This window comes from Schistocerca cancellata, chromosome 7 (genome assembly GCF_023864275.1).
Source record: "Schistocerca cancellata isolate TAMUIC-IGC-003103 chromosome 7, iqSchCanc2.1, whole genome shotgun sequence".
Taxonomy (NCBI): domain Eukaryota; kingdom Metazoa; phylum Arthropoda; class Insecta; order Orthoptera; family Acrididae; genus Schistocerca; species Schistocerca cancellata.
In genome coordinates, this window is record NC_064632.1 from 143,445,640 (window position 1) to 143,472,848 (window position 27,209).

At 44.1% G+C, this 27,209-nt stretch overlaps 1 protein-coding gene across 1 annotated transcript in view; it reads right to left on the reverse strand.

Annotated features, from left to right (window-relative positions):
* Nucleotides 1-27,209, reverse strand: part of LOC126092670 (protein artichoke) — a 187,831-nt gene that overhangs the window by 97,110 nt on the left and 63,512 nt on the right. Inside the window, exons 6-7 of the mRNA XM_049908391.1 lie at nt 13,828-14,038; nt 1,698-1,990 (exon numbers count right to left, since the gene is read on the reverse strand). Of these exons, the coding sequence (XP_049764348.1) occupies nt 1,698-1,990; nt 13,828-14,038 (504 nt within the window). The remainder of the gene's footprint in view (nt 1-1,697; nt 1,991-13,827; nt 14,039-27,209) is intronic.

A 27,209-nucleotide genomic window follows, 5' to 3' on the forward strand; every position in this document is an offset into this window, starting at 1 on the left:
TTTGAGAAGTCATCATATTGTTAGAACAGCCCTCGTATATTGTGCTGTTAACGTAGAAGTTACCAGATTATTGTCCTCACTATAACCAAGCAAAAGGTGTTCTTATTTTCTGTTTCTTTCCTTTTGTACCTCCTTTCCTTGTTTACAGACTTTGTTTAGTAAAGAACGTGTAGGTCGTCTACTGGCAGCGATGCAATTCTGAAGTTTATAGTTATTCACTTGTGATGCAATATGGCAGATTTTTGTTACTGCGTACTTTAAAATTGAACATCGGAGACCGCGAGACCAGTAAATGCTCTATGGAAGCACGTAATTGTGTACGGCAGTGAAAAAAAAAAACAAAAAAAAAAAAAAACACGCGCTAAAGTCATGCACTTAAGCTGGAAGCCCTACCGGCTTAAGTACTTGACTTAGGTTGGGATGACCTGGTGCGACATCCCGATAGGCCCCACCGCTGAGCATGCGACGAGGTACTTCATCTGGTGACGTCACATGTTCAATATTTGTTGTCCACGTTCGGGGTATTTCCCGATATTTGCAACCCCACCTGTCTTATATTAAAGTACTTGTCTCAGTGTCATCTACGGGGTGTTCAAACAGTCTCTCCGCAGTGCCGTATGATTGTTAGCTGCGCGTGTCGTATGCCGCAGTAAATATACCGAAATGAAACTCAATGAAATACTAGTTATTAATTTATTGAATATTCATTTTTACTTATAGATTTTCACATTAAATGTTGAAAGTGTCCCCCCTGTTGTTGAATACCCAATTCAATTCGTCTAATCAAGTTCGCAAACGCAAGCTGTAACATTTCTTCTTTAACAGAAGCAGTGAAAGCGGATATTGCAATTTTCAATTCGGCGATGGATTTTGGACGGTTTTTACAGACAGTTGCTTTTTCTGCACACCAGAAGAAAAAGTCAGGTGGTGTTAGATCAGGCGATCGTGGAGGCCAAAGTCCCTGTGAAATTATGCGATCACCAAAAACATCAGCAAGTAGTGACATTGAAACGCGAGCTGTATGCGTGGTTGCACCATCTTGTTAAGAATAACCGTTCAGTATTTCACTTAAGACAAGTTCTACTATGAATGTGTACTGAATATCACTGCAGTATCGTTGTGCGTTTATTGTTTCGTTGTAATATATGGGACCCACAATCCGACGTCTAGAAATTGCAATCCAAACTCCTAATTTGTCAGAATGAAGTGGTTCCTCGTGAATATACAATGGATTTGCAGTACTCCACGCCTCATCAGTGAAAAACGTTTCATTAAGAATATCCCTTCCATTTTGTTGAACGAAATATTGCTGGTTTATGTGATACCGTTTTAGTGGTGGCTAGACGTGGAGGATTATTATTTATCTATCAAATAATTTACTAGGTAAAATAACATTTGGTTGCTAGTATTTATTTACTTATGTGATACGTGTTTCATTTCAACGTTTGCTTTTTGAATATGGAAATTGGTCGAGACGGGACTCTATACACTCACAAAGGACAGAATAGCTCCCGTGTTAGCAGTAAAATTTAGAGTGTTAAACAGAAGCCTCAAGAAGAAAAAGCAACAGGTGCAAACGGGTCGCGAGGAATTGGAGAACTTTCAAACTCAAGGAGGCTATGGCTAAATCTTTTACAAGATACGTCACAACAGGTAGTAGCTGGCGCGGGGCTGGCGGCCGGCGCCAGGGTACTCACTGCGTCGTCGCGGTCGAGCGCGTGGTAGGCGACGCGGTAGCCGAGCAGGCCCGAGTGCTCGCGGCTCTGCCACGAGACGAGCACGCTGAAGGGCTGGATGTCCTGGATGGCCAGCTTCAGCACCAGCGGCGTCGAGCAGAAGCGCGGCGGCTCCAGCTCCATGAAGACGAGCCCGCGCAGCTCGGGCGGCTGCTCGCAGCGCAGCGAGCGCGTCGTCACGCCCACCAGCTTCTGGTGGTCGCGCAGCCACTGCCACATCTCCTGCGACTCGCAGCCGCAGTGCAGCGGGTTCTCTGCGGGCAGGCGCGGCGCGGCAACGTGCAGCAGGCAGCTTGCAGCAATTCACTCCTTACGAAGTTTGTTTGTTTTGTTTGGCCTTCAGAGTTTGTACTGTATTTAGCTGTGGAGAACGTACAGTGCGACAGTTATTGAACTATATGAAATAAAATCGTCGTAACTTCTGAACGGTTTGCCTTAGGACGTTCAAACAGCACGATTGGCCGCGAGGCATGCTGGGAACTAGTATGCGCATGTATCGTTTGGCTTAGCGACGAAGCCCACATTCATTTGGATGGGTTCGTCAATAAGCAAATTGGCACATTTGGGGGACTGAGAATCCGCATTTCCGGCCGAGAAATCTGTTCACCCCCAACGGGTGACTGTGTGGTGTACAATGTCCAGTCACGGAACAATCGGTGCGATATTCCTTGGTGGCACTGTGACTACCGAACGGCGCCTGAAGGTTTTGGAAGGTAGTTTAATCCTTATTATCCAAAGTGACCTTGATTTCGACAAGATGTGTTTGATGGAAGAGGGAGCTCGATCCCATCGAAGCAGGAGAGTGTTTGATGTCCTGGAGGAGCACTTTGGGGACCGCATTCTCGCTCCGCAGGCAGGGTCCTCGATTGGCCGCCATATTATCCGGATCTGAACACATGCGACTCCTTTTTGTGGGGCTTTATTAAAGACGAGGTGTACAGCTTTAACCCCGAAACCATTGGTGACCTGAAAACAGCCAGGTCGTCGACAGCATCGATGTTCTGACTCTTCAGTGGGTCATGCAGAATATCGCTACTCGTCTGCGCCACATCACTCCCAATGATGGCAGGCATATCGAACCTGCCATAACCTAAATCCTAATATATGTAGTGACGTTTACATGTTGATAAAGTGTGTGTACGCCGTAGTTTGTTAATAATTTACGTTTCTTACTCATATAGTTCAATAATTACCAACCTGTATCTCTACACAGAATACATAAATACGTAAATGCATGTTTACAGAACTCAGAGCTCAAGCTGTCAGTTCCTTCCACAACAAATGTTTAATAAAAAGAATGATAAGTAGACTCGAGATATTGATGTTATCAATTCATACTAGTTCTTAAATTTAATAGTAAGTTATACAGATGAATGAAACTTTGGGTCCTACAGCTTTTTTCCTACACTCTTAAAATAACTGACAATCGATTTATACAGGCGAATGTCTTTAAAAAATCAAAAGAACAGAAGTTCATAGAGGGAGGAGGTAAACCGTACTCATCAGTCTTCAGATATTCCGATCGTTCCTTGCCAAATTTGGAACATGAACACAAGATATGGTTTACATAGCTTCTGACTCGAAGCACACCCACATGCAGGGGAATCATAAATACTGTTTCTAATACATATATAGGAAAAGAGGCATGGCGATGATTGCAAGTTTCCATGGCAGCAAACTGCTGAGATCATGGGTCCCTAGGTTTACACACTACTAATGTAACTAAAAGTAACTTACACTAAGAACACACACATGTATGCCCAAGGGAGGACTCGAAACTGTGACGGGGTGAGGCACGCGAACCGTGGTTTCAGACTGCGCGGCTACCCCGCTCGGCAAAAAGAGGCATGCTTAAAGCGGAGTCGAATGACGGTGGAAATCGTAGTTTGAATCAAATGCGGCTTCGTAAATCTCAACCTTCTAGGAGTTTCAAACTGTAATGTAACGTAATTTTTACCTTTTTTCGTTGCGAGACATTCCACGCGTCTTGCAATTGCTGTGTTCTGTAGTTCTTGACTTCACGTAAGTAGCCTGCATCGAGAACAGTTCCCGTAGATACAGCTTGCTTCGCTAAGACATTAACTTCCTCACACAGCGTATGGCAGCGTGGAAATGCACCCACAGCAAAATCATTGTCTGCCCTCTCTGTTTACAGCGAATATATTCGAGCATCACATCCAAAATGTAACAGTTGGCTGTTACATTCCAACTCTGGTGTTGAATACATTTAAAAACTCACTGAGATTCGGAAATAATTAATATCTTTAAGAAGGAAGTTGAGGATACTAACTTAATTGAGTCCAAAATTGCCAGCGTCAGCCGTATAACCTAAAGCACTTTTGGGCAGTTTGTGGGCTTTACTGATTTGGATCTGAGGGCATAAAAAAGCACATCCGGTGTACTCCTGTGGAATTTTGGATCAGTTACTACGTATACGGATATAAACAGGCAACCGAACTTCAGAGAGACACTTGAATCTTCAATTTACGTTAACATTCATCGAGCTTGACATATAATAACAGTCAGGAATTTGGCAGCTGAGTCCGTCAAGATCATATTCAGATAAAGGCAAATGTGAAGAACATCACACAGAACATATGCCAAGATGCCAAGAGTCAAAGTTTGTGCACACTGTCTAACTTTTAGTTCTTCTTCCGTGACTGATAAATGCAGTCTCTTCTCTTATACACAGAACTTTCCAAGGGGGGATATTTCTTGAATGACTGACAGCATTTGACGTCTAATGCTTAGAGCATCTTTCCTGCCTCCATTAAAAGAGCGTTTGTAGGCGTGGAAACATTGTTCCAAGGCAGGTACAAATGGTTTTGAACTAAAGAGTAATTTGGAGAGGTAAATCTTAGGCGCATACACTATACCACCACAGTCCAGACAATATCGAATAATCTCTCGGTACATTATGAGTTGAACACTTTGATGAGGTACCCACCATACATGGGTGCGAGCACGAAATCGCATTTATGAGCAATAGATTGTATGTGAGAAGCTCAGTTAAACAGGGAGTAAAACATCACTGCGAGTAGTATATTATTTGGAAACTGTGCTTTCCGCTTGTGGCGTCATCAACAATGCGGGAAGTGTTCGATTTGTAAAAAGGAACGATCACCGATTTCTCAGTAGAGATCTCAAACTCATTGTCAGACAGGCATCCATCGATGTGTCTTAGCCTGAAGATATTAGTCTCTAGCTGAATAAACTGTAAGGTCGTCTGCATATTCTAAAATTTTCGTCGAGAGAGTTATTATTATCTCTAAACATTAACCTACAGAGTCTACAACAGGGGGCTTAAGTGCACCCTGGGGCACACCCTGAGAGACAGGAATCGAACCGAGGATGATTCCTTTAAATCTGTCATAGATTGTTTTTCGAGCGACCAGGCTACTACGTCATCCTCCAAGGAATACCGATATCCGTCATCTTGTTGAAGAGAACCGGTATCTGCTCTTTTACCGTGATAAGAGCAGCGACGACCGCTTTTCTCGTTTGACAGATTGAGATGATGTCCATAGCAAGCGAATACAGATTATCTGTGGTCTCTCTGCCTTTTATATGTCCATACTTACTCCGAGGAATAAATTACACTTTTTAAGCTACCATTCTAATCTCATTTTAACCACCACTCCAGCGTTTTCGCTACAAAAGACGACAACGCGACCGGTTGGTAATTAGAGAAGGGATTTGGATCTTTCCAATTTTTCAGAATGGGAATTATAAACTACGTCTGAGTGTTTGCAACAGGTCCTAAATAGTTAAAACTTCCGGGCTGAGACGCCGTGGTCGATCTGTAAAACTTCTTCTTCCTGACGTTTCGTTGCCAACTGCGGGAAACATCTCCGGAGGTGAGTCGACAACTGGCTGCCAGGCTGTGGAGGTCCCGTTTATATAGAGCGCATAGAGGGCACCACCATGCGTCACATGGCGCAGACTGTAATTCTTACTCCGACTAACGTCATTATTCTCAAGTGAAGGTAATCGATTGTGAGATCTTTCGTGCAAGGTCGACCGCCATATCTTGTCTAACTTCAAGCTTTCCTCATTTCTGTTAAAGCTACTGTGGTGTTTCGAAATCTCTATGGCTTCCCTATACACAAATCCCTTTAGATTCCCTATATATAAAAGCTTCAAAAGGATCCTACAACGAAAGTGTTTGGAGCTACCAATCGATTAATAAAAAAGTCTTGCATTCCTACAGAGGATAAAAAATATCTACGTAAAATGGAAGCTTATGCTCCTAGATTACATGGACTACCTAAGATATACATAAGCCTATGGCCTACTGAGACTTATAGTGAGTACTATAGCATCACCTACTCAAGAGTTGGCTACACAAATTGCCTCCTTGCTACAGCCGCATATTGATAAAACTTATTATCACATTAAAAATTCTGTGCACTTTATTGAGAAATTGAAGGAAATTACTGTCAGCCCAGGTGATATCCATGTTAGTTTTTATGTGGTATCCCTGTTTACCATGGTGCCTGTTGACGAATCTCTTTCATACATAGCTGATATAGCAGCTCTGTTTCGACATTGCCTGTCCACGACTTATTTCCAGAGTGATAATGAGTTTTACGAACAAACCGAAGGAGTGGCCATGGGCAGCTCTCTGAGTCCAGCTGTAGCTAATCAGTCCATGGAATTTTTTGAACAACAGACGCTGAAGTTGCCAGTAAATGCCCTTTGAAATGGTGTCGGTATGTGGATGACACTTTCGTGGTATGGAACCACGATGAAGAGCAATTGTATGGTTTCTTGGTGTACGTAAATAGCATTAATCCAAAGATACAATTAATCATGGAGAAAAAGAGAAATGGACAACTAAAGTTTTGGATGTATTAGTAATTAAACTGGAAGATGGGAGTCTAGGGCATAAAGTGTATACAAAAGATACACACACCGACCGACACCCCCATAAGGATTCGAACTGTCATCCCTGGCAGAAGAGAGGTATCATCAAAACATTGGTGGACAGAGCTAATAAGATCTGTGAGCTAGTTTCTTTGCAAAATAAACTAAGCCGGCCGGTGTGGCCGTGCGGTTCTAGGCGCTTCAGTCCGGAACCGCGTGACCGCTACGGTCACAGTATCGAATCCTTCCTCGGGCATGGATGTATGTGATGTCCTTAGGTTAGTTAGGTTTAAGTAGTTCTAAGTTCTAGGGGATTGATGACCACAGATGTTAAGTCCCATAGTGCTCATAGCCATTTGAACCATTTTTTGAACTAAATCATTTGCGATAGGCATTTAAGAAAAATGGATTCGCTGACAAAGAGCTAGATCGAGCATTTCATCCCAGAAGAAAAGTGTCTGACAACATTCAGCAACAACAACTGTCTGCTGGAAAAGTTTCTTTCACTTATCCGCAATATTGCGGACAGTTCTGGCCAAGGTCCAAGTTGAAACAATCTTTAAACCCACCAAGAAGTTTAGTGAGTGTTTAAGAACTTCGAAAGACGCACGACACCTTATAGCAACAACTGGGGTGTATGAAATTCCGTGTAGCTGTGGGGATGTTTATATTGTAACACCGAAAAGAAGTCTCAATACCCGCTTAACCGAACCCAAATGGAACTATCGACTAGGACATACCGACAAAGGAGCAGTAGCGGAACATGTTTTATAAACGGTGATCATGAAATAAAATTTAGCCAGAGGCGCGTGCTAGCCAGTACATCGCATTATTGTGCATGTATGTATAGGGAATCTATAGAGATTCAGTAACACCACAATAATTTCAATAGAAAAGAGGAAGGCTTTAAGTTAGACAAGATATGGAGGTCGACTTGGCACCAACGATGTACAATCCATTACCTTCAATCGAGAATTATGATGTTAGTCAGAGATAGACTTAAAGTCTGCCCCAAGTGACGTATGGTGGTGACCTCTATGCGCTCTATATGGAAGGGACCTCAACGACCTACCAGCCATTCGTTGACTCACCCAGGAAGCGTAACTGTGCGTTTTCGTGCAGCAGGAGGAAACACGTCGCGTCGCTTACCCAGTGAAATATCTGCTTTTTCAATCCTTCCTCGAACGTGTTAACTCCAGAATTTTTCTAGATGTATGTGCTGCAAGGTCACCTGATCTTAAACCATGTGACTTTTGGCTCTGGAGATATCTAACGTAACAGGTAACCGCTGCGAGCAGCTGTAGATCACGTCGCTTTACGGATGCAGTACCTCGTCGTTGTCTCCGGAGCTCTTGATGAACAAATTGCGTAAGCGGGTGCTAGTAATAAAACCAATATTATGCCTTTCTCATTTGTTTGACATTTTATGGCCTCGTCCCGTTCGTAATGCATTACATATGGAAACATTTCTAAATCGCTTTCTTGTAGTGACAGCGCCAGAATGCACGTGGTGCTGAAAATTGGAACTAATGTTTTACCAGCGTATATTAGTTCCACATTGACGGATTAGAATAAATTCCGAGTTTCGCTGCAATACGATACTTGCAACCCACACTGAACCTCTGCGAGTAGCTGCACTTTAATTATAACCACACGGCATGAAGCCATTGTCAAACAGCGAAATAAATGCCATCATCTTCTGCTAGTGGCAGTTCTCTGTGTTCTCGCTTCACATTCGCTTGACATCGCGTCCTTTCTCCATGTGTTTTTATGAAGTTCCTCTTTCTCTCCTATCACTTGTCAGTTTTCGGAACGACTGTTCTCATTTTGCATCTTCTGACGAAGTGATGGTGTGCCTTTTTTTTCCTCTTTCACTGTTATTTCTGTTACCTACGAAAGAGCCGGATGGCAACCGATGCCACTCTTGAGCCATGCTGCTCTCACTCCGCAATTCACAGTCCTCTAACACGGAACAGAAGCTCAAGCATTTTATTTGTCAACATCATAAAGTAGCCGTCAATAATTGAGAAATCAGGTCATTGTCAAAAAGTGAAGGAACTTTGAAAGATGACTGTGAGACGCTTCGGAACCACGGGTGCGACTAAATTCAGCAGGGTGGGGGAAAGCTGAGGGAGAAAAATGTACGATGCCTGGTGGCGTATGTGATTAGTATTAGGAAGAAGGGTCTATCTCAGGACGGATTTTATTGCTGGGGAGAGGAAATTGCTTGAAATTCCGGCTGGAGGAGATGGATGAAGCTTTGAAGGTGCATGAGAGGAAATAGCAGCGCAGCAGAGTATCTGTACCGCTGATTAGTGGTTGCGATACTGGATACTGGTATTGGGTTTTGCTGTGGATGTATTGCTTCCGAAGATGTTCTAGTAAGAGAGGACTGTGAGGAAAGTGGGTGAGTTGGGGAGGCCGGCCGTTGCGGCCGAGCGGTTCTAGGCACTTCAGTCTGGAACCGCGCGACCACTACGGTCGCAGTTTCGAATCCTGCCTCGGGCATGGAAGTGTGTGATGTCCTTAGGTTAGTTAGGATTAAGTAGTTCTAAGTTCTAGGGACTGATGACCTCAGATGTTATGTCCCACAGTGCTCAGAGCCATTTTTTTGAGTTGGGGAAGGCAGACGATTTCGGAAGGTGAGGCGGAGTGCATGTCTATCCAGGATCTCAAGGAACTTGTAGAATTTAAGGGGGGACAGAGATCCAGGCAGCGTTGGCATTCGTGAGGATGGGTCGGAAGAGGGACTTATAAATGAAAATAATAATAGGAGAAGCCTCTTGGTTGCTTTAGACGATTTCGAACACTGAATACGATGATAACGAGGTATGCAATGCATGTTAGTTTTCTGTCGACAGTTAATCCTAAATTACTTTATGAGTCGGATTTGTGGCTTAGTTGTGGTTGGAAAGATTGAAATATGTACGACGAAACCGTGGAACGGTCGGCGTATCAAGTCCGTGTCCTTACAAGCGGTGGGTACCGGGGGCGACATTTCAGTCTCGAAACTGCAGACCAACAACAATTTAGCAGCGGCCAAGCAAATGGTTTACGTAGCTAGGAACTTGCGTCCGTCGTTCATCACGGCTCTATGTGATGCAAGATGCTGCTCTCCCGTCCAATTGCTTCGAAGGCTGGTTGCCAAACTGCGCTGAGAGCAAAACCCTGATCTCGATTAACAATATTTGTCGACAGGCATCTCAAGGCACTTGCTCGGGACAGCATTATTAAGGAGCCAATCGTGACACGAACCTCGACGAATCTTGTTAATCAATATAAAGGTTTTGCTCTGAGCGCAGTTTGGCAGCCATCCTTCGAAGCCATAGGGCGGGAGGGGCAGCATTGTGCAGCAAGTAGAGCAGCGCTGGAAGACTGACGAGAGTTGCAAGCTATGTATACAATTAGATGGGCAGTTATTAACCCGATGTGGAGTGGCCGTTGTGAGATTCAAACGTTCGCCGCAATTACCCACCCCGTATATGAAGAATGATTGTGACACACCGGCAATCAGTTACAGGGACGAGCAGTACGTATTACGCAGAAGGAACGCTGTTTCGTACATGATGTTACCGAGGAGCTCTTGGCGCCCATGTTTGTAGCTGTGTGACATTGTGTGTGTTATTGTTTTCTCTTAGTAACATTTGTTCAGCAAGTATTTGGAAATAAAATACTTTAGAATATGTGTAAGCAATTCCAAGTTTTGCTGTTGTTGGCTATAATGCTATCAATCGTGAAACAAAACGGACTGGAGAAGCCTTGTCTCGCGATGCAATTCTGCAAAGGTTCGGGCTGTCGAAATTCAGTAGAGAAGATGCTGTTAGTGCTGTAGATGCTGTAATACGCTCTCTTCATTTCTAAGAAACTGATTTTCTTTGAAATTTGCTAAACCTCCTAAATTTAAAACCAAAGGAGTGCTTAAAACTGATGATTTTCCATCGTGCAATTTGCCTTAAGTAGCGTGAGTGATACCACACCGCATACAGCAGAAGCGTGGGTGGAAGAGGACATGTCCTTCCCTTCCCCACCCCAACCCACCCTCTCGCTCCCAGCACGATATTTTTGGAAAGCAATTTCATTTTTTTTGTATTATTTGAGAAAAAAACTGTTGAATGAATATATCCAATGTTAAGTAATTGCACATGCTGAAAGTTATTGTACAAGAATATTAAATGCTTTACGGGATTCACTAACGTGCCAGCAAATCAAATACTTGTATAGTTCAATACAAAGACAGTGTTTAAATTTTAATGAAAGAGTTCAGGGTAATTCATCAATACAGTCTTTTTTAAAGGCAAATGAACGATGGTAAGAAAATATTTAATACGAAATGTATTCCAATTTTGACAGCACAAAAAATGTATGTGGATCACTATATCATGAACTTCGTAAGACTAATTTACTTTAAGCTCTTGACAACTTATTTAATTATCGTATCTGACCATTTGGCAAATTACATTTTTATTTTTAATTTTCATAAGTTTTCGTTTGCGTATTCAATATATTTTTAATCTTTGCAAAATAAACTAAATAATATCGTGTATTTAATGTGCTATTTGTTTACATTTGCAATAAAAAAACAACATAATTTAGTTTGAAAAACTTGGCAGTTTGATCTGCTAGTTCAAGGGCATTTGAAACGACAGTGTCAATCTATCAACTTAGCTATTTTAAACTTACGATGGCTACAATATGAAAATTACTTTACATAGATCTTAGTTTCACATTTAACCTTCTCCAACATTCACTTTGAAAAAAAAAAAAAAAAAACCCTACGAAAATACACTATGTCACGTGATTTTTGAGCTTCTTTCGATTTCATAGTTGTTTGAGGTCCTTTAATTCACTAGTACCTGTTTAAAAGCTGGGAAACTTACAGAATGTAACAGAAAGTATCTAACTGTAGCAGAATACCGATATAAGTATTCCGCAAATAAACGCGTAAATACGAGACCCACTAGTTGTAGCGCCCTTCCCGAGGAAGAGTTGTTCCTCAGTGACGTCACAGTGTCGCAGTCGGTAGCAACTCAGACCGCTTACTGACCAACCTTACTCTTTCTACGAATCTTGATTAGCCACAAGATGGAAAGAGAGAGTAAGGGTGGAAAAAACCGACCGGTAAAAACCGATACCGGTATCTTAGTTCCATAACCAGTATTTTTCGGTATTGGTTCGGTCTTTGTCATGACAGATTTTAATCGTTTTTTACTAATAAACCACTTTTTACTAACAACCAACTTGCCTTAGCCGCAGTGCAAAGATTTTTGGTTTTCAAACAAAACTTTTTTAACCAGTAATGTTCATTTTTAAAATTTCCACTGATTTGAAATATTGGATTGTTGTAGAGACTGGGTAAATGAATCAGCACTGCTTTTAAAACAATGGTAACACTTAGAAACTAGCAACAAACACATGACATAAAAATTGCTACAGTATTGCAGGAACTATGATATACCTGTTGCCGTGGGGCTTAGACGTACTTGTGCACTTGCATTGTCGCCCCTGGTCTATATTGTGGTATCTCGGTGCAGACTTCGAACATAAGTTGTATTGGACAATGGACCCATCCCTAGTTGGAGTTATTTTACGAAGAGCAGTGGCAATTAAATATTGCGCTCAACTGCTTTAAAATATTAAAAACGGCAAATGGCACAAGAAATTTGCAACACCATATAAGGAGACATCATCTACAATGTTTCTCGGAAGACGGGTAAATTTAATGGATACACCTATAACTTTAATGTCGTGCTATAAACTTAGGACAATAACTGAACCACTTATTTTGTGTTTGCTTCAGGGTGAAAAACTGATACCATCCAAAGGTGACAATGCAGGAAAGTGATCAACCTGTCATATTTCGCTCTCGATCTCGCCGCGTCCGTCTCCTCCACCTTCGTAGTTCTTGCTGGAGAAATTGAGACCAATATCTGCTGTAAACTCAATCCCATATTGATCACATCCATTAAAATTTTTCCATCATTGTTCGAAGTCTACGTTTATTACTAGAAATAATAGCAACAAAACAACCGAAATTTGGATGTTTTAGAAATGTTTATTTCTGAGCAGTTGTAACTGTCTGGTTAAACTGGAGATGAAAGAGACCCTTTTAACAGAAAACCAATTGCTTCAGCTATAACCGCCATCTCTAAGGGTCAGTAGCCATTAAAAAACGTCGTTCTCACACTCCGTCCTTATGCAAAAAAAAACTAAAATTTTCTTAGGTTAACTTAGCGGTCGTCTTCATAGGCCATATAGAGGATGAGTCAAAAAGGATTTTACAACTTTGGAATGATACAGTGCCGCGCGGGATTATCCGAGCGGTCTAGGGCGCTACAGTCATGGATTGTGTGGCTGGTCCCGGCGGGCATGGGTGTGTGTGTGTTTGTCCTTAGGATAATTTAGGTTAAGTAGCGTGTAAGCTCAGGGACTGATGACCTTAGCAGTTAAGTCCCATAAGATTTTTAACAAAAAAAAATACAGAAATTCATTGAGGTAACTTACAGAATCGGTAGGTATGTCATTTTGTAGCAGACAACCTCAAGTTTGAATCACACAGTGCATTAGTACCCCATTCCGTCGGCAGATGTGTCATTTTGGAGGAACAACCTCAAGTTTGATTCACATCAGTACCCCACCCCACTGCGCCACCAGTAGCGCCAGCGTAGTGCACAGTTTGCTCGCATGATCACCTCGCTCCCCGGACTTGACACCAGTGGATTTATTTCTATGGGCATTCATTAAAGACCATGTGTATGGTCCTCTCCTAACAAACAATTTAGCCGACCAGAGAAATCGAATCTAAGGTCCCATCACGCAAGTTACGCCAGGTTTGCTACAACGAGTATGGGAAGAAGTTGATTAAAGAAAGTTGATTACCGGCGCGATGTTTGCCACACAACAAATGGTAGTCACATCGAACCGAAGTTACACTTGACAATTTTATGTAAAACCTGAATCTGTTTCTTTCAAAATGGCATGTCTACTGATTCTGTATGTTATCTCAATAAAGTTCTGTATCATTCCAAAGTTGTAAAGTAATTTTTGGTGCAGTCTGTACAATGGACGTACTGTAAAACATAAGGCCTTCTGGTTGGATGTAAAAGAGTTCTTAATAACCACAGTGTTGTCAGGATAATTAAATAAATAACGAGAGAGAAAGACCGTAAGTTCCTTGAAGAGCCAGAATGTCATCGCGCAAAGCAGCAAGAGCAGGAGAAGTGCCTACCCTCGGTCCTGAGGCTGCGTATCTGCGTCTCGAGCGGGCGGAAGGCGCTGAGCGGCAGGTTCTCCAGGTAGTTGCGGCTCAGGTCGAGCAGGCGCAGCTTCTTGAGCGGCCGGAAGGCGTCGCTGGCCACGGCCGAGATCCAGTTGCCGTACAGGTGCAGCTCCGCCAGGTTGGCCAGGTGCCGGAACGTGTGCTTGCCCACGCGCGTCACCTGCCACAGAAGCATCGTGGCATGTGTGTGTGTGTGTGACTCGCAATGCTGAGGCCGTGCTGGTGCGTAGAGGAATTACCTTCTGCACAAAGAAGATAATAAGTTGTCGAGCTACCTTGAGCAACGCAGGTGCTTATTAAACGAATTATCAGGGGCTTTCTCTTCAAATAAGTACCGTTTACAATAAAATGAGGAACAAAAACAATATTACAACAAATGAAACTACACTCCTGGAAATGGAAAAGAGAACACATTGACACCGGTGTGTCAGACCCACCATACTTGCTCCGGACACTGCCAGAGGGCTGTACAAGCAATGATCACACGCACGGCACAGCGGACACACCAGGAACCGCGGTGTTGGCTGTCGAATGGCGCTAGCTGCGCAGCATTTGTGCACTGCCGCCGTCAGTGTCAGCCAGTTTGCCGTGGCATACGGAGCTCCATTGCAGTCTTTAACACTGGTAGCATGCCGCGACAGCGTGGACGTGAACCGTATGTGCAGTTGACGGACTTTGAGCGAGGGCGTATAGTGGGCATGCGGGAGGCCGGGTGGACGTACCGCCGAATTGCTCAACACGTGGGGCGTGAGGTCTCCACAGTACATCGATGTTGTCGCCAGTGGTCGGCGGAAGGTGCACGTGCCCGTCGACCTGGGACCGGACCGCAGCGACGCACGGATGCACGCCAAGACCGTAGGATCCTACGCAGTGCCGTAGGGGACCGCACCGCCACTTCCCAGCAAATTAGGGACACTGTTGCTCCTGGGGTATCGGCGAGGACCATTCGCAACCGTCTCCATGAAGCTGGTCCCGCACACCGTTAGGCCGTCTTCCGCTCACGCCCCAACATCGTGCAGCCCGCCTAAAGTGGTGTCGCGACAGGCGTGAATGGAGGGACGAATGGAGACGTGTTGTCTTCAGCGATGAGAGTCGCTTCTGCCTTGGTGCCAATGATGGTCGTATGCGTGTTTGGCGCCGTGCAGGTGAGCGCCACAATCAGGACTGTATACGACCGAGGCATACAGGGCCAACACCCGGCATCATGGTGTGGGGAGCGATCTCCTACACTGGCCGTACACCACTGGTGATCGTCGAGGGGACACTGAATAGTGCACGGTACATCCAAACCGTCATCGAACCCATCGTTCTACCATTCCTAGACCGGCAAGGGAACTTATTGTTCCAACAGGACAATGCACGTCCGCATGTATCCCGTGCCTCCCAACGTGCTCTAGAAGGTGTAAGTCAACTACCCTGGCCTGCAAGATCTCCGGATCTGTCCCCCAATGAGCATGTTTGGGACTGGATGAAGCGTCGTCTCACGCGGTCTGCACGTCCAGCACGAACGCTGGTCCAACTGAGGCGCCAGGTGGAAATGGCATGGCAAGCCGTTCCACAGGACTACATCCAGTATCTCTACGATCGTCTCCATAAGAGAATAGCAGCCTGCATTGCTGCGAAAGGTGGATATACATTGTACTAGTGCCGACATTGTGCATGCCCTGTTGCCTGTGTCTATGTGCCTGTGGTTCTGTCAGTGTGATCATGTGATGTATCTGACCCCAGGAATGTGTCAATAAAGTTTCCCCTTCCTGGGACAATGAATTCACGGTGTTCTTATTTCAATTTCCAGGAGTGTATATGTTTCCAGAGACTTTTTCAAGTTTCAAACATGTATAATGTGTAGTCCAAAACGACGAATGAAAATTTAAACCAAGGTCAGGATTCAATCCCAACCTTCCTGCTCACTAGGCACATGTGCAGACCACTACGAAAGCATGGCGCAGTTGCTTTGCACAACAGTACAGACGACCCTAACACGCCTCCCTCCTCAATCCAGTTTCCCAGCCAGGCCTCAGCCCACTTGGTATTCCCTCTCACCTTTAACGGCATTGCAAAAGATTTCCAACTGTAGTGGAATGGCACCACAGAATCGAACGTAATGGCAGATCCTCCCTGAATCCCCCCAGGTGCATTAATCATACGAAACTATATGGTTCCAGAGACTTTTCTAAGTCTCAAACATCTACAAACATGTATAGTTTCTTTTGAATAATGTACATTTCCATTTGTTTCAGGCAGGATGCCCCTTTCGTTCAATGCTGAGGTGCTGATCCGAGAGAAAAAAAAATGGCTCTGAGCACTATGGAACTTAACATCTCTGTTCATCAGTCCCCTAGAACTTAGAACTACTAAAACCTAACTAACCTAAGGACGTCATACACATCTATGCCCGAGGTAGGATTCGAACCTGCGACCGTAGTGGTCGCGCGGTTCCAGACTGAAGCACCTAGAACCGCTCGGCCACCAGCGGCCGGCTGATCTAAGAGAGTTGGACTGCCTCTACAATTACTGTTCGTGTTTAGGATGAATACTAAAGGGGATGAGGCGTGAAAGGGAATATAGTTGAGGAGGGAGGTGTGCTAGGGTAGCCTTGCAGGTATACAAAGCCACTGTGCCAGGGTGGTGTAGTGGTTAGGGCATCAGCCTAATGAGCACTAGATCTGGGTCTGAATCTTGCCTTTGGTACAAATCTTCATTCGTCGCTTCAATATTACGACAAATTTATGTTTTTACCAAAGCCTGTACTTCAATGTACTTTACACCGTAGTTTCCACCTACTTTAAAGCACTTACTGAGTCGTATGACTGGCTTCTGAAATCCATCCTCAGAGAAATCGTAATTTTTTATCAGTACTGTTCTGATGTCTTGGTTCTACCATCTTCCTAGAGCCAGCCGCATTGACCGAGCGGTTCTTAGCGCTTCAGTGCGGAATTGGGCATACTGTTGCGGTCGCAGGGTCGAATCCTTCCTCCGGCATGGATGTGTGTGATGTCCTTAGGTTAGTTAGGTTTGAGCAGTTCTACGTTTTGGGGAACTGATGACCTCAATGTTAAGTCTCAGAGTGATCAGAGCCATTTGAACCATTTTGAACCATCTTCCTAGTAGAACTGTCCGGAAAGGGTTGTCTCTCTACAACAAATGATACGTTCCCAATCGAAACCACTACGGAGATGCAGAGACTGGACAGATTCAAGTATTTAAGGGAAGTTAATTATGCTGGCGCCAGGTTGTGGCACCTGGTGGACGTCGTCCACAATGTTGTACGCAAAACTTCTCTCTTCTCCATAGCCACAAAATGAAACTGTGATCGAAATTCATTTCCGGACGCCTCCATATCTCGGCTACAGCTGGCTTAGTACAAGGTGGGACCCAACAGCGTCAAGATGTAGTGATAGGTTGAATTATTGAAAGAAAAGGCATTTATATTTTGTAAATAGAGGTGTTTGTGAATAGTATTGGTCGTAAAGTGAAGTTTGGAAGATGATAATCTATAGAGGTGAGGAATAACAGCTGAAAGCGGCTCAGTGGAAATGTTACGTCGATCTGTCGGGAGCGCAGTAGGAAAGTGCTGCTTTAGTAGTGTTGAAAGAAGAAAAGGTTTGAGATAAATCCGAGGGAGAAATTTTGAGATGTGGAAAGCCATTGTTTGTGAGAACACTTGAATCGAACTTCCCCACCTTATTCAGGGTTACTCGGATATTGGTAGAATGGATCCCCACCATACGACACGATGAGATCCTGAGTACGATGAACGGCATGTGCACAGGAATTGTGCAGCGATACGATTCCTCTACCGAACAAACATTACGTTCTTTTTTGGTTTGCACCGCACAGTTTCATTAAGACCACTGTCTGCGTTGACTGTGCTGACTGTGCTTTATCGAGGCAAAAAATTCGGCATACAAAACATACAAAACAAAGCGTACATAATTTTTCGGACTGCCTCTGTTAGCTGGAACTTTGATGTGCTCAGTTCCTCCATTCCTACGACTGTTATTTTGATTCCAGTGCAGTGCGAACAATCCATGTTGCTTCCCAAGTGGCAATTTGGCTTAAAAACGTATTCCATTTTATTCGACACAAAACCTCTAGAGGAAGTCATTGGGTTGGCTAAACGATTGGCATTCTGCAACTCAATCAGCATATTTGGAACCCAGTGTCTGCGCAGATTCCGATAGCGTATCCGTTCTGTCACAGTTTCAAACAGATCACGTCTTGAAACCTGAGGGAAGGCAAAGAATAATGACAAAATCATGTAGCGTATGTCTTCACAATTTTTTTACTGACTTTCTGCTCCAGATCGCCAGTAATGAAGCATGTTTGTCTGGGCATCTCTCAGTGCTCTACACGATTTTATAGCCATTCCATATGTTTCACTAAGATGTCAATTAATTTCGGTATCTTTCACGTCTCATGCCTTTAGGGTAGTTGGTTGGTTACATGTTCCATAGATCATTTGAACGATCCTGTCTCTGTGTGAGAGAAAAGCACCTGAGGCATGCAGAGAAATCTGTAAAAGTCAATGGTAAACAATCTGACTAAATGTGTGATCTAAGGTTTTCCCTGCGTACAGAAATCTTAAAAATTTCTCGGATATTCAGCCAGGTAGCGTCGTCCAAAAGGCGCGATATTTCGGCAAGCCGTCTTCTTGCCATCTTCAGGCGTTCTGTGTGACTTGGTGTCTGACACCAAGAACGCCTGAAGATGGCAAGAAGTCGGCTTGCCGAAATATCGCACCTTTTGGACGACGCTACCTGGCTGAATACATGAGAAATTTTTAAGAAATCTGACTAAAATCTGAGACCTAATGCTGCTGTAAATTCCCAAGGGAAACCACTGCGGAGATGCAGAGACTAGACAGCTTCAAGTATTTAAGGCAAGTTAATTAAGCTGGCGGTAGGATGTAACACATGGTCGACATCGTCCACAATCAACTATGATCTGCATCTAATTTTCCATTGGCCCAGTCATGTCGATGCCAATCAGATGTCTATTCAGTACTATTATGTTCCTCTATGACTCAGGTAAGTAGGTATATACGTTATACAAACAACACATATGATCACTCCACCAGTTATAAGGACGACCGTGTTTTAGTCCGCTTTGATGTTTACGTAACAGCCTCCCCTCTAATTTGATATCCCGTGCGAGTCATGTATATTTTTTTATTTTATTTGTTTTAATTTTTCTCAGTCTTTTGTGATGTTATGTTTTGAATACATTGATTTAAATCATTACTTAAATTAATTATACACTCCTGGAAATTGAAATAAGAACACCGTGAATTCATTGTCCCAGGTAGGGGAAACTTTATTGACACATTCCTGGGGTCAGATACATCACATGATCACACTGACAGAACCACAGGCACATAGACACAGGCAACAGAGCATGCACAATGTCGGCACTAGTACAGTGTATATCCACCTTTCGCAGCAATGCAGGCTGCTATTCTCCCATGGAGACGATCGCAGAGATGCTGGATGTAGTCCTGTGGAACGGCTTGCCATGCCATTTCCACCTGGCGCCTCAGTTGGACCAACGTTCGTGCTGGACGTGCAGACCGCGTGAGATGACGCTTCATCCAGTCCCAAACATGCTCAATGGGGGACAGATCCGGAGATCTTGCTGGCCAGGGTAGTTGACTTACACCTTCTAGAGCACGTTGGGTGGCACGGGATACATGCGGACGTGCATTGTCCTGTTGGAACAGCAAGTTCCCTTGCCGGTCTAGGAATGGTAGAACGATGGGTTCGATGACGGTTTGGATGTACCGTGCACTATTCAGTGTCCCCTCGACGATCACCAGTGGTGTACGGCCAGTGTAAGAGATCGCTCCCCACACCATGATGCCGGGTGTTGGCCCTGTGTGCCTCGGTCGTATGCAGTCCTGATTGTGGCGCTCACCTGCACGGCGCCAAACACGCATACGACCATCATTGGCACCAAGGCAGAAGCGACTCTCATCGCTGAAGACGACACGTCTCCATTCGTCCCTCCATTCACGCCTGTCGCGACACCACTGGAGGCGGGCTGCACTATGTTGGGGCGTGAGCGGAAGACGGCCTAACGGTGTGCGGGACCGTAGCCCAGCTTCATGGAGACGGTTGCGAATGGTCCTCGCCGATACCCCAGGAGCAACAGTGTCCCTAATTTGCTGGAAAGTGGCGGTGCGGTCCCCTACGGCACTGCGTAGGATCCTACGGTCTTGGTGTGCATCCGTGCGTCGCTGCGGTCCGGTCCCAGGTCGACGGGCACGTGCACCTTCCGCCGACCACTGGCGACAACATCGATGTACTGTGGAGACCTCACGCCCCACGTGTTGAGCAATTCGGCGGTACGTCCACCCGGCCTCCCGCATGCCCACTATACGTCCTCGCTCAAAGTCCGTCAACTGCACATACGGTTCACGTCCACGCTGTCGCGGCATGCTACCAGTGTTAAAGACTGCGATGGAGCTCCGTACGCCACGGCAAACTGGCTGACACTGACGGCGGCGGTGCACAAATGCTGCGCAGCTAGCGCCATTCGACGGCCAACACCGCGGTTCCTGGTGTGTCCGATGTGCCGTGCGTGTGATCATTGCTTGTACAGCCCTCTCGCAGTGTCCGGAACAAGTATGGTGGGTCTGACACACCGGTGTCCATGTGTTCTTTTTTCCATTTCCAGGAGTGTATTACTTTGAATTTTACAAGCATCTTCAGTGTACTTGTGTATACAGTGTTATGTGAATGGATGTTTCAGCTCAGTAGCGAAAATGATATCTATGTAAAAATTTAACGATGGCAAGAGAGACAATTGATAAGTGACATAGTTCAAGGAGGGACCCAACAGCGTTAAGATGTCCCGATAAGTTGAATTATTGAAAGAAAAGGCATTTATATTAAGTAAACAGAGGTGTTTCTGAATAGTATTGGTCGGAAGGTGATTCAAAAATGGTTCATATGGCTCTAAGCACTATGGGACTTAACATCTGAGGTCATCAGTTCCCAAGGCTTAGAATTACTTCAACCTAAAGACATCACATACATCTATGCCCTAGGCAGGATTCGAACCTGCGACCGGACTGAAGAACCTAGAATCTCTCGGCCACAGCAGCCGGCTCGAAAGGAGAAGTTTGGAAGATGATAATGTATAGATGTGAGGAATAACAGTTGAAAGCGGGTCAGTGGAAATGTTACTTCGATCTGTCGCGAGCGCGGTAGGAAAATGATGTTTAGTAGTGGTGTAAGAAGGAAACATTTGAGAGAAATCCGAGGTAGGAATGCCATATTGTGAGAACACGTGAATCGAACTTCGAATATTATAGAAGGCTGTTGCACTATTGTTGCTACAAAAATTGGTTCAAATGGCTCTGAGCACTATGGGACTCAACTTCTGAGGTCATTAGTCTCCTAGAACTTAGAACTAGTTAAACCAAACGAACCTAAGGACATCACACACATCCATGCCCGAGGCAGGATTCGAACCTGCTACCGTAGCGGTCACGCGGTTCCAGACTGCGGCGCCTAGAACTGCACGACCACTTCGGCGGGCATTGTTGCTACAATTTGCTATAACTTCAAAGGAAGAATTTGTTTTGGACCGACCCAGACGAAGAAGCGCAAGTTTACAAGACATCGACAGAAAGAAGAAGAGTTTGAACCAAGCATAGCTTGGAAGATCATCGCTGAAGACAATGAAAGGGAGAAAAGACACTGAAAATATGAAGAACTTCTACAATCAACAGCAATCAGATTATGATGGCGCTGTTATTTCGTGGCATATTCCAAGCTTTCAACCAGACTAATTTCCGTGGTTTTTAAGACGAATTAGAGACTGTGAACTTCATTGCTCACGAGCTTACGAGCGGAATTCCAATGATCAAGTTTCTTACACTGAACTGTGTATTGCTTTTTTCAGAACTGAGCTTTAATCTGTGTGAGAGCCAAGTCATCTCGGCGATTAATTTTGAGGATAGTAATTAACTGACGATTTGCTATCCAAATGCACAGTTGAACAGTCCTCGTCGTTACAGGTGAAGATCTGTGTTCGGAACATTAACCAGACTTATCCTATGCTGCAACGTTTGGTAGCAGTTCAAAGCATTTATGTATAATGTGTTTTGCTACCAAACGACGCACCGGGACAGCCTCAAAATTTAATTGCTCCATTTTGGTGATATTCAAGAAGAGCAGAGTGTCGTTTCCATAGAATCTCGCTACAATCATCACGAGGTAGGCTACACACGTGATTCAGTGTTCAACAATTCTCCGTCATTTGTGTTACTGTGTCGTACAGAACAAACCTCCAGATGAACATCATATTATAGTGCACTACATGTAAAGAACAGTACCAGTAATCCTTAAGATAGTTACCAACATACATCAGATTTATGTCGGTCCGAGAGAACTTTGCAGAAGATATAAAGTAGCAGTAATGTGATAACATCGTAGTTTACGAGTCATACTATCACTTTTCTTGACAACTCCACACTATAATTTACCAAAGTGTTCTTCGATGTCTTATATACAAGACTGAAGGCGTTATTTATTTACTTAAAATTCCAACACATAGACTGTAGTGAAACATAACGGTAGATTGCATGTAACCGATAGTGACTTCAAATTGAGCTTTCATATCGAAGTATTATTTTTATTCTTTGCTACTAATTAGTTCTATAAATCATTTAACTCCAGTTATGGTTCACAACTCTCTGAGTTACTCGCCCATACAATAATTAACATCTGGTCAATATGATAGATGTCACCATTTACTGCACTGATCTGTTCAGAGAAGTCAGCAAAGTTATTCTCTTCACTTACTCCGTGCATGATCATTCGTGAAAACGAACTGAGAAACTTGTACACACATCTACTTTTAGTAAAGTACCCTTAATTGACAGCAGTTGATACTACAGCAGTACCTATAATAGTTTGTCATTTTTGTCTGTTAATGCGTTTTACTTTGTTCATTATTTTGTAAGTGTGACTGTGGGTGTCTGTCTGTGTCGTACTAATCATTTCCGTAGGGTGAAAGGACAAAAGTTAGCTCTCAAGTATTACCAAAAGTAAATTAGTACAGATTGGAAGCTTTCTGCGTTAAGTTAAATCTTACAAAAGGGGGGAGGCATCTCAAGTTACATTTAGTCAATAAACTATTGTTGTGTCTACATTGTATACGCAACCGTTAATTAAGTATTTACGACAGTATAGTATACTCAACCTATCAGAGTTTAGATGTGCTGCGTAGGGACGATATTTATTTTGCTCATACCTGTTAATTATCGTAGAGCACGTCAAGCATAGTCGACAGGGAGTAAGTTGATCCCTGACAGCTCGCAGCGCTGTTGCCAGATTTCAACCTCGATGCGCTAACGGCTTCAGGCGCACATAGTAGTCTTCTAAAGAGCTGTAATAACACCGAGCCGTTGCCATAGAGATGCTTAGAAAAGTGCGTGATGTTACTAGTTGAAATAGGCCCGCGAAGCTGCCGCTCTCCGCCGCTGCCTGTGTTAGGGATCAACTTACACCGGCTCCACAATAGTTACAACATCACCTATCAGGTTTGATTCCATGAAGAAACAGATGTGCCAGCGACTGTACTTACTTCAAGTAGAAAACGGTATAGCAGTTAGTCGTAAATAATGTTTACCAAAATCCCGATTTCGGCCACTGTGTGGCCTTAGTTAGGGAAAAAAGCATGTAACTAACCAGTTACTGTAAGTTAACATGCATGGCTTATTGTATCTACAGCTGTATAAGTTTAAAACGTGAATCAGTGATAAATGTATACCAGGAAATGTAGCTTAAAACGTTAAAATAGTTTATATATACACTTAGTGCCTTTTGAACAATTCATGTCAAGGGGTGAGGTCACACTTATATCACAGTTGACAGTTAAAGCGCAGCAGTCATGCATGTTAAATTATTGTAGCTCGTTATCCGTATGTCTCATAAGGCTGAAGATGACCACTCAGTGACAAAATCAGGGTTTTCAATAAACAGATTTCTGTATCCTTTACTACCTGTCTTAACCTACTGGGAAACAATCGTGGTTCTTAATCAGACAGAAGGCAGAAAATTTAGGACGATTTAAATGCCGCTTTCCACACGACTTGTTGAGGGCGCAATAAGTGGTCTCGGGTTAGATACCAAGGATTTTATGTCTGTAGCTTCGATAGTGCTTAAAAATGGTGGTAACTTTAGCGGCTAAGGACTGCATGGGCAAAATAAGTATTTTCTATCCCATTAATACATTGTCCATTTGCTATTCGTACTGTTGACGAGTTTAAATGCTTCAATTTTGAAGTCGCAAGGCTAGATCATAAGGCACTAGGAATGTATTTGTTGTGCTCTACAGAGACTGTCTGTCAACAGTCACATGCATGTTTTATTAGCTAAGTCGGTTTCGACAGCTATGTTATTCTCAATAGCCCTATGGAACAAGAAACAATACAGAAAAACACACTTGTCTGCATTGCATAAACACTTAACTACAAAATATAAATTAAAATTGACAACATATAACTCCTTGGCTTCGTCAGTGCGTAGTAGGAACGTGCATCTCCCCACGTCTCCCACCAGAGGTTTGAGTAGGACTAGGCAGTGGAAGTACTTAAACCGTTAAACGTAATGCAATTTAATTTGGATGCGTGATTAAAATTAATCAGACGTGAAATAATACAGAAGAGTGTTTTACATTATTAAAACTCTGCCAATAATTATTAAAACTCTTTCAAAAATTATTAATTAACTACGCAGCCTCCCCACATGCGAGGCAGCATGCAGTTAATGGTGTGTGAACAGGTGACGTTATTTCAGGGATCGAAAGGGTGAATGAAAAGTCAGCGATGTATTCAGCGAACGCAGCTAGTGCTCTATTACACACTGGCAAAGCCGTCGGTTCAACGTACTGTCAGTTTTCATTTTTGTAGTGCAGTTAATTGTTTACATAATACTGAAATATTTTTGTGCATTGCTTCTCGTTTTATACGATTATTGAGAGTGACACAATTGTCGAAACACATTTAGCCAATACAGAGTTACTGATATTCTTTATAGTCAATTTAATGTTCGTACTGGTACTCTACACCAACAACAAGGCAAATGCCAAAACATTCGTTGCGGATGTCCGCATCCCCGTACCTGTAGCTGGCTTGGAAATACACACATCAAAAAAAGTTTTGCATCACCTCGCTTCCGAGAGTTCAGAAACCTGTACAGGAAATTGGAATTGAGATCAACATAAACATCATTTCTGACCGCTTTAATGCTCATGAAAACCGCATATTGCGTGTTGTACCACCATACAGCGAGACCTTCTGAAGTAGTGGTCCAGATTGCTGTACACACCGGTACCTCTGTTACCCATTAGCACGTCCTCTTGCATTGATGCATGACTGCATTCGTCGTGGCATACTATCCACAATGTCATCAAGGCACTGTTGGTCCAGATTGTCCCATTCCTCAACGGCGAATCGGCGTAGATCCCTCAGAGTGGTTGGTGGGTCATGTCGTCCATAAACAACCCTTTTCAATATATCCCAGTCATTTTCGATAGGGTTTATATCTGGACAACATGCTGGCCCCTCTGGTCCAGCGATGTCGTTATTCTGAAGGAGGTCAGTCACAAGATGTCCACGATGGGGTCGTGAATTCTCGTCCATAAAGACGAATGTCTCGCCAGTATGCTGCCGATACCGTTGTACTATCTGTCGGAGGATGGCGTTCTCGTATCCTACAGCTGTTAGGGCGAATTCCATGACCACCAGCGGCGTAGGACGGACCCACATAATTACACCCCAAAACGGCAGGGAACCGCCTCCTTGCTGCATTCGCTGGACAATGTGTCTAAGGCTTTCAGCCTGACCGGGTTGCCTGCAAACGCGTCTCCAACGATTATCTGGTTGAAGGCATATTCGACAGTCATCGGCGAAGATCACGTGATGCCAATCCTGAGCAGTGCATTCGGCATGTTTTTGGGCCCATCTGTATCGCGTTGCATGGTGTCATGGTTTCAAAGATGGACCTCGCCATGGACGTCAGGAGTGAGGTTGGTGTCATGCAGCCTATTTCGCATAGTTTGCATCCTAACACGACGTCCTGTGGCTTCGCGAAAAGTATTATTCAACATGGTGGCGTTGCTATCGGTGTACCTCCGAGCCATAATCCGTAGGTAGCGGTCATTCACTGCAGTAGTGGCCCTTGGGCGGCCTGATCGAGCCATGTGTTCGACAGTACCTATCTCTCTGTATCTCTCTCTCGCTCATCAACATTTTCATTACCATTGACTCGCAAGTCGCCGAAGTGGCGTTACCTGAATAGGAAATAAGGCGGCCGAACTCCCCCGAATGGGGCCTCCTGGCTAACAAAAAAAAATGGTTCTAATGGCTCTGAGCACTATGGGACTTAACTTCTAAGGTCACCAGTCCCCTAGAACTTAGAACTACTTAAACCTAACTAACCTAAGGAGATCACAAACATCCATGCCCGAGGCAGGATTCGAACCTGCGACCTAACAGTCATGCGGTTCCAGACTGTAGCGCCTAGAACCGCTCGGCCACAACGGCCGGCTTCTCTTGGCTAACAATTTTATACGATCATTTCATTTCATCTCTCTCTCTGTATCTCCTCCATGTCCAACCATCACTCTGGATCACTCCGAGACGCCTGGACATTTCCATTGTTGAGAGCCCTTCCTGGTACACAGCAACCATGCGGACACGATCGAACCGTGGTTCTGACCGTCTAGGCAGGGTTGAACTACAGACAACACGAGCCATGTACCTCCTTCCTGGTAGAATGACTGTAACTGATCGGCTGTCGGATCCCCTCCGTTTAATAGTGGCTGCTCATGCATGGTTGTTTACATCTTTAGGCGGGTTAAGTGACAACCCTGAACTGTTGAAGGGACGTGTCTGTTATACAATATCCACAGTCAACGTCTATCTTCCGGAGATCTGGGAACTGGGTGATGCAAAACTCCTTTTTTATGTGTTTAGATAGCAATTCTGAGCAGTTCGCAATACTGTGTGAGTAAAAGATTAAGAATCTACACTTACTGAAAGAGTGGATAATTGCAATATGCTGGGACAGTATTTCTCAGCACTTCTGAACTGCCCAGAACCGACAGAGAGATGCCTAGAGGAAGAACCGACAGAGAAGCACACAGACTCACTACCCCCACACAAGAGATGGTCCACAGACCTTTAACCCAAAAACAACAGAACATATGCTGAAGACGGCATAGGGGCCTAACTACTGAGAAACTTCGGACCAAACTAACTTAGAGAACTGGCACAGCTTATCACAGACATCTGGACATCAGAAAAGCGCCGGACGGGG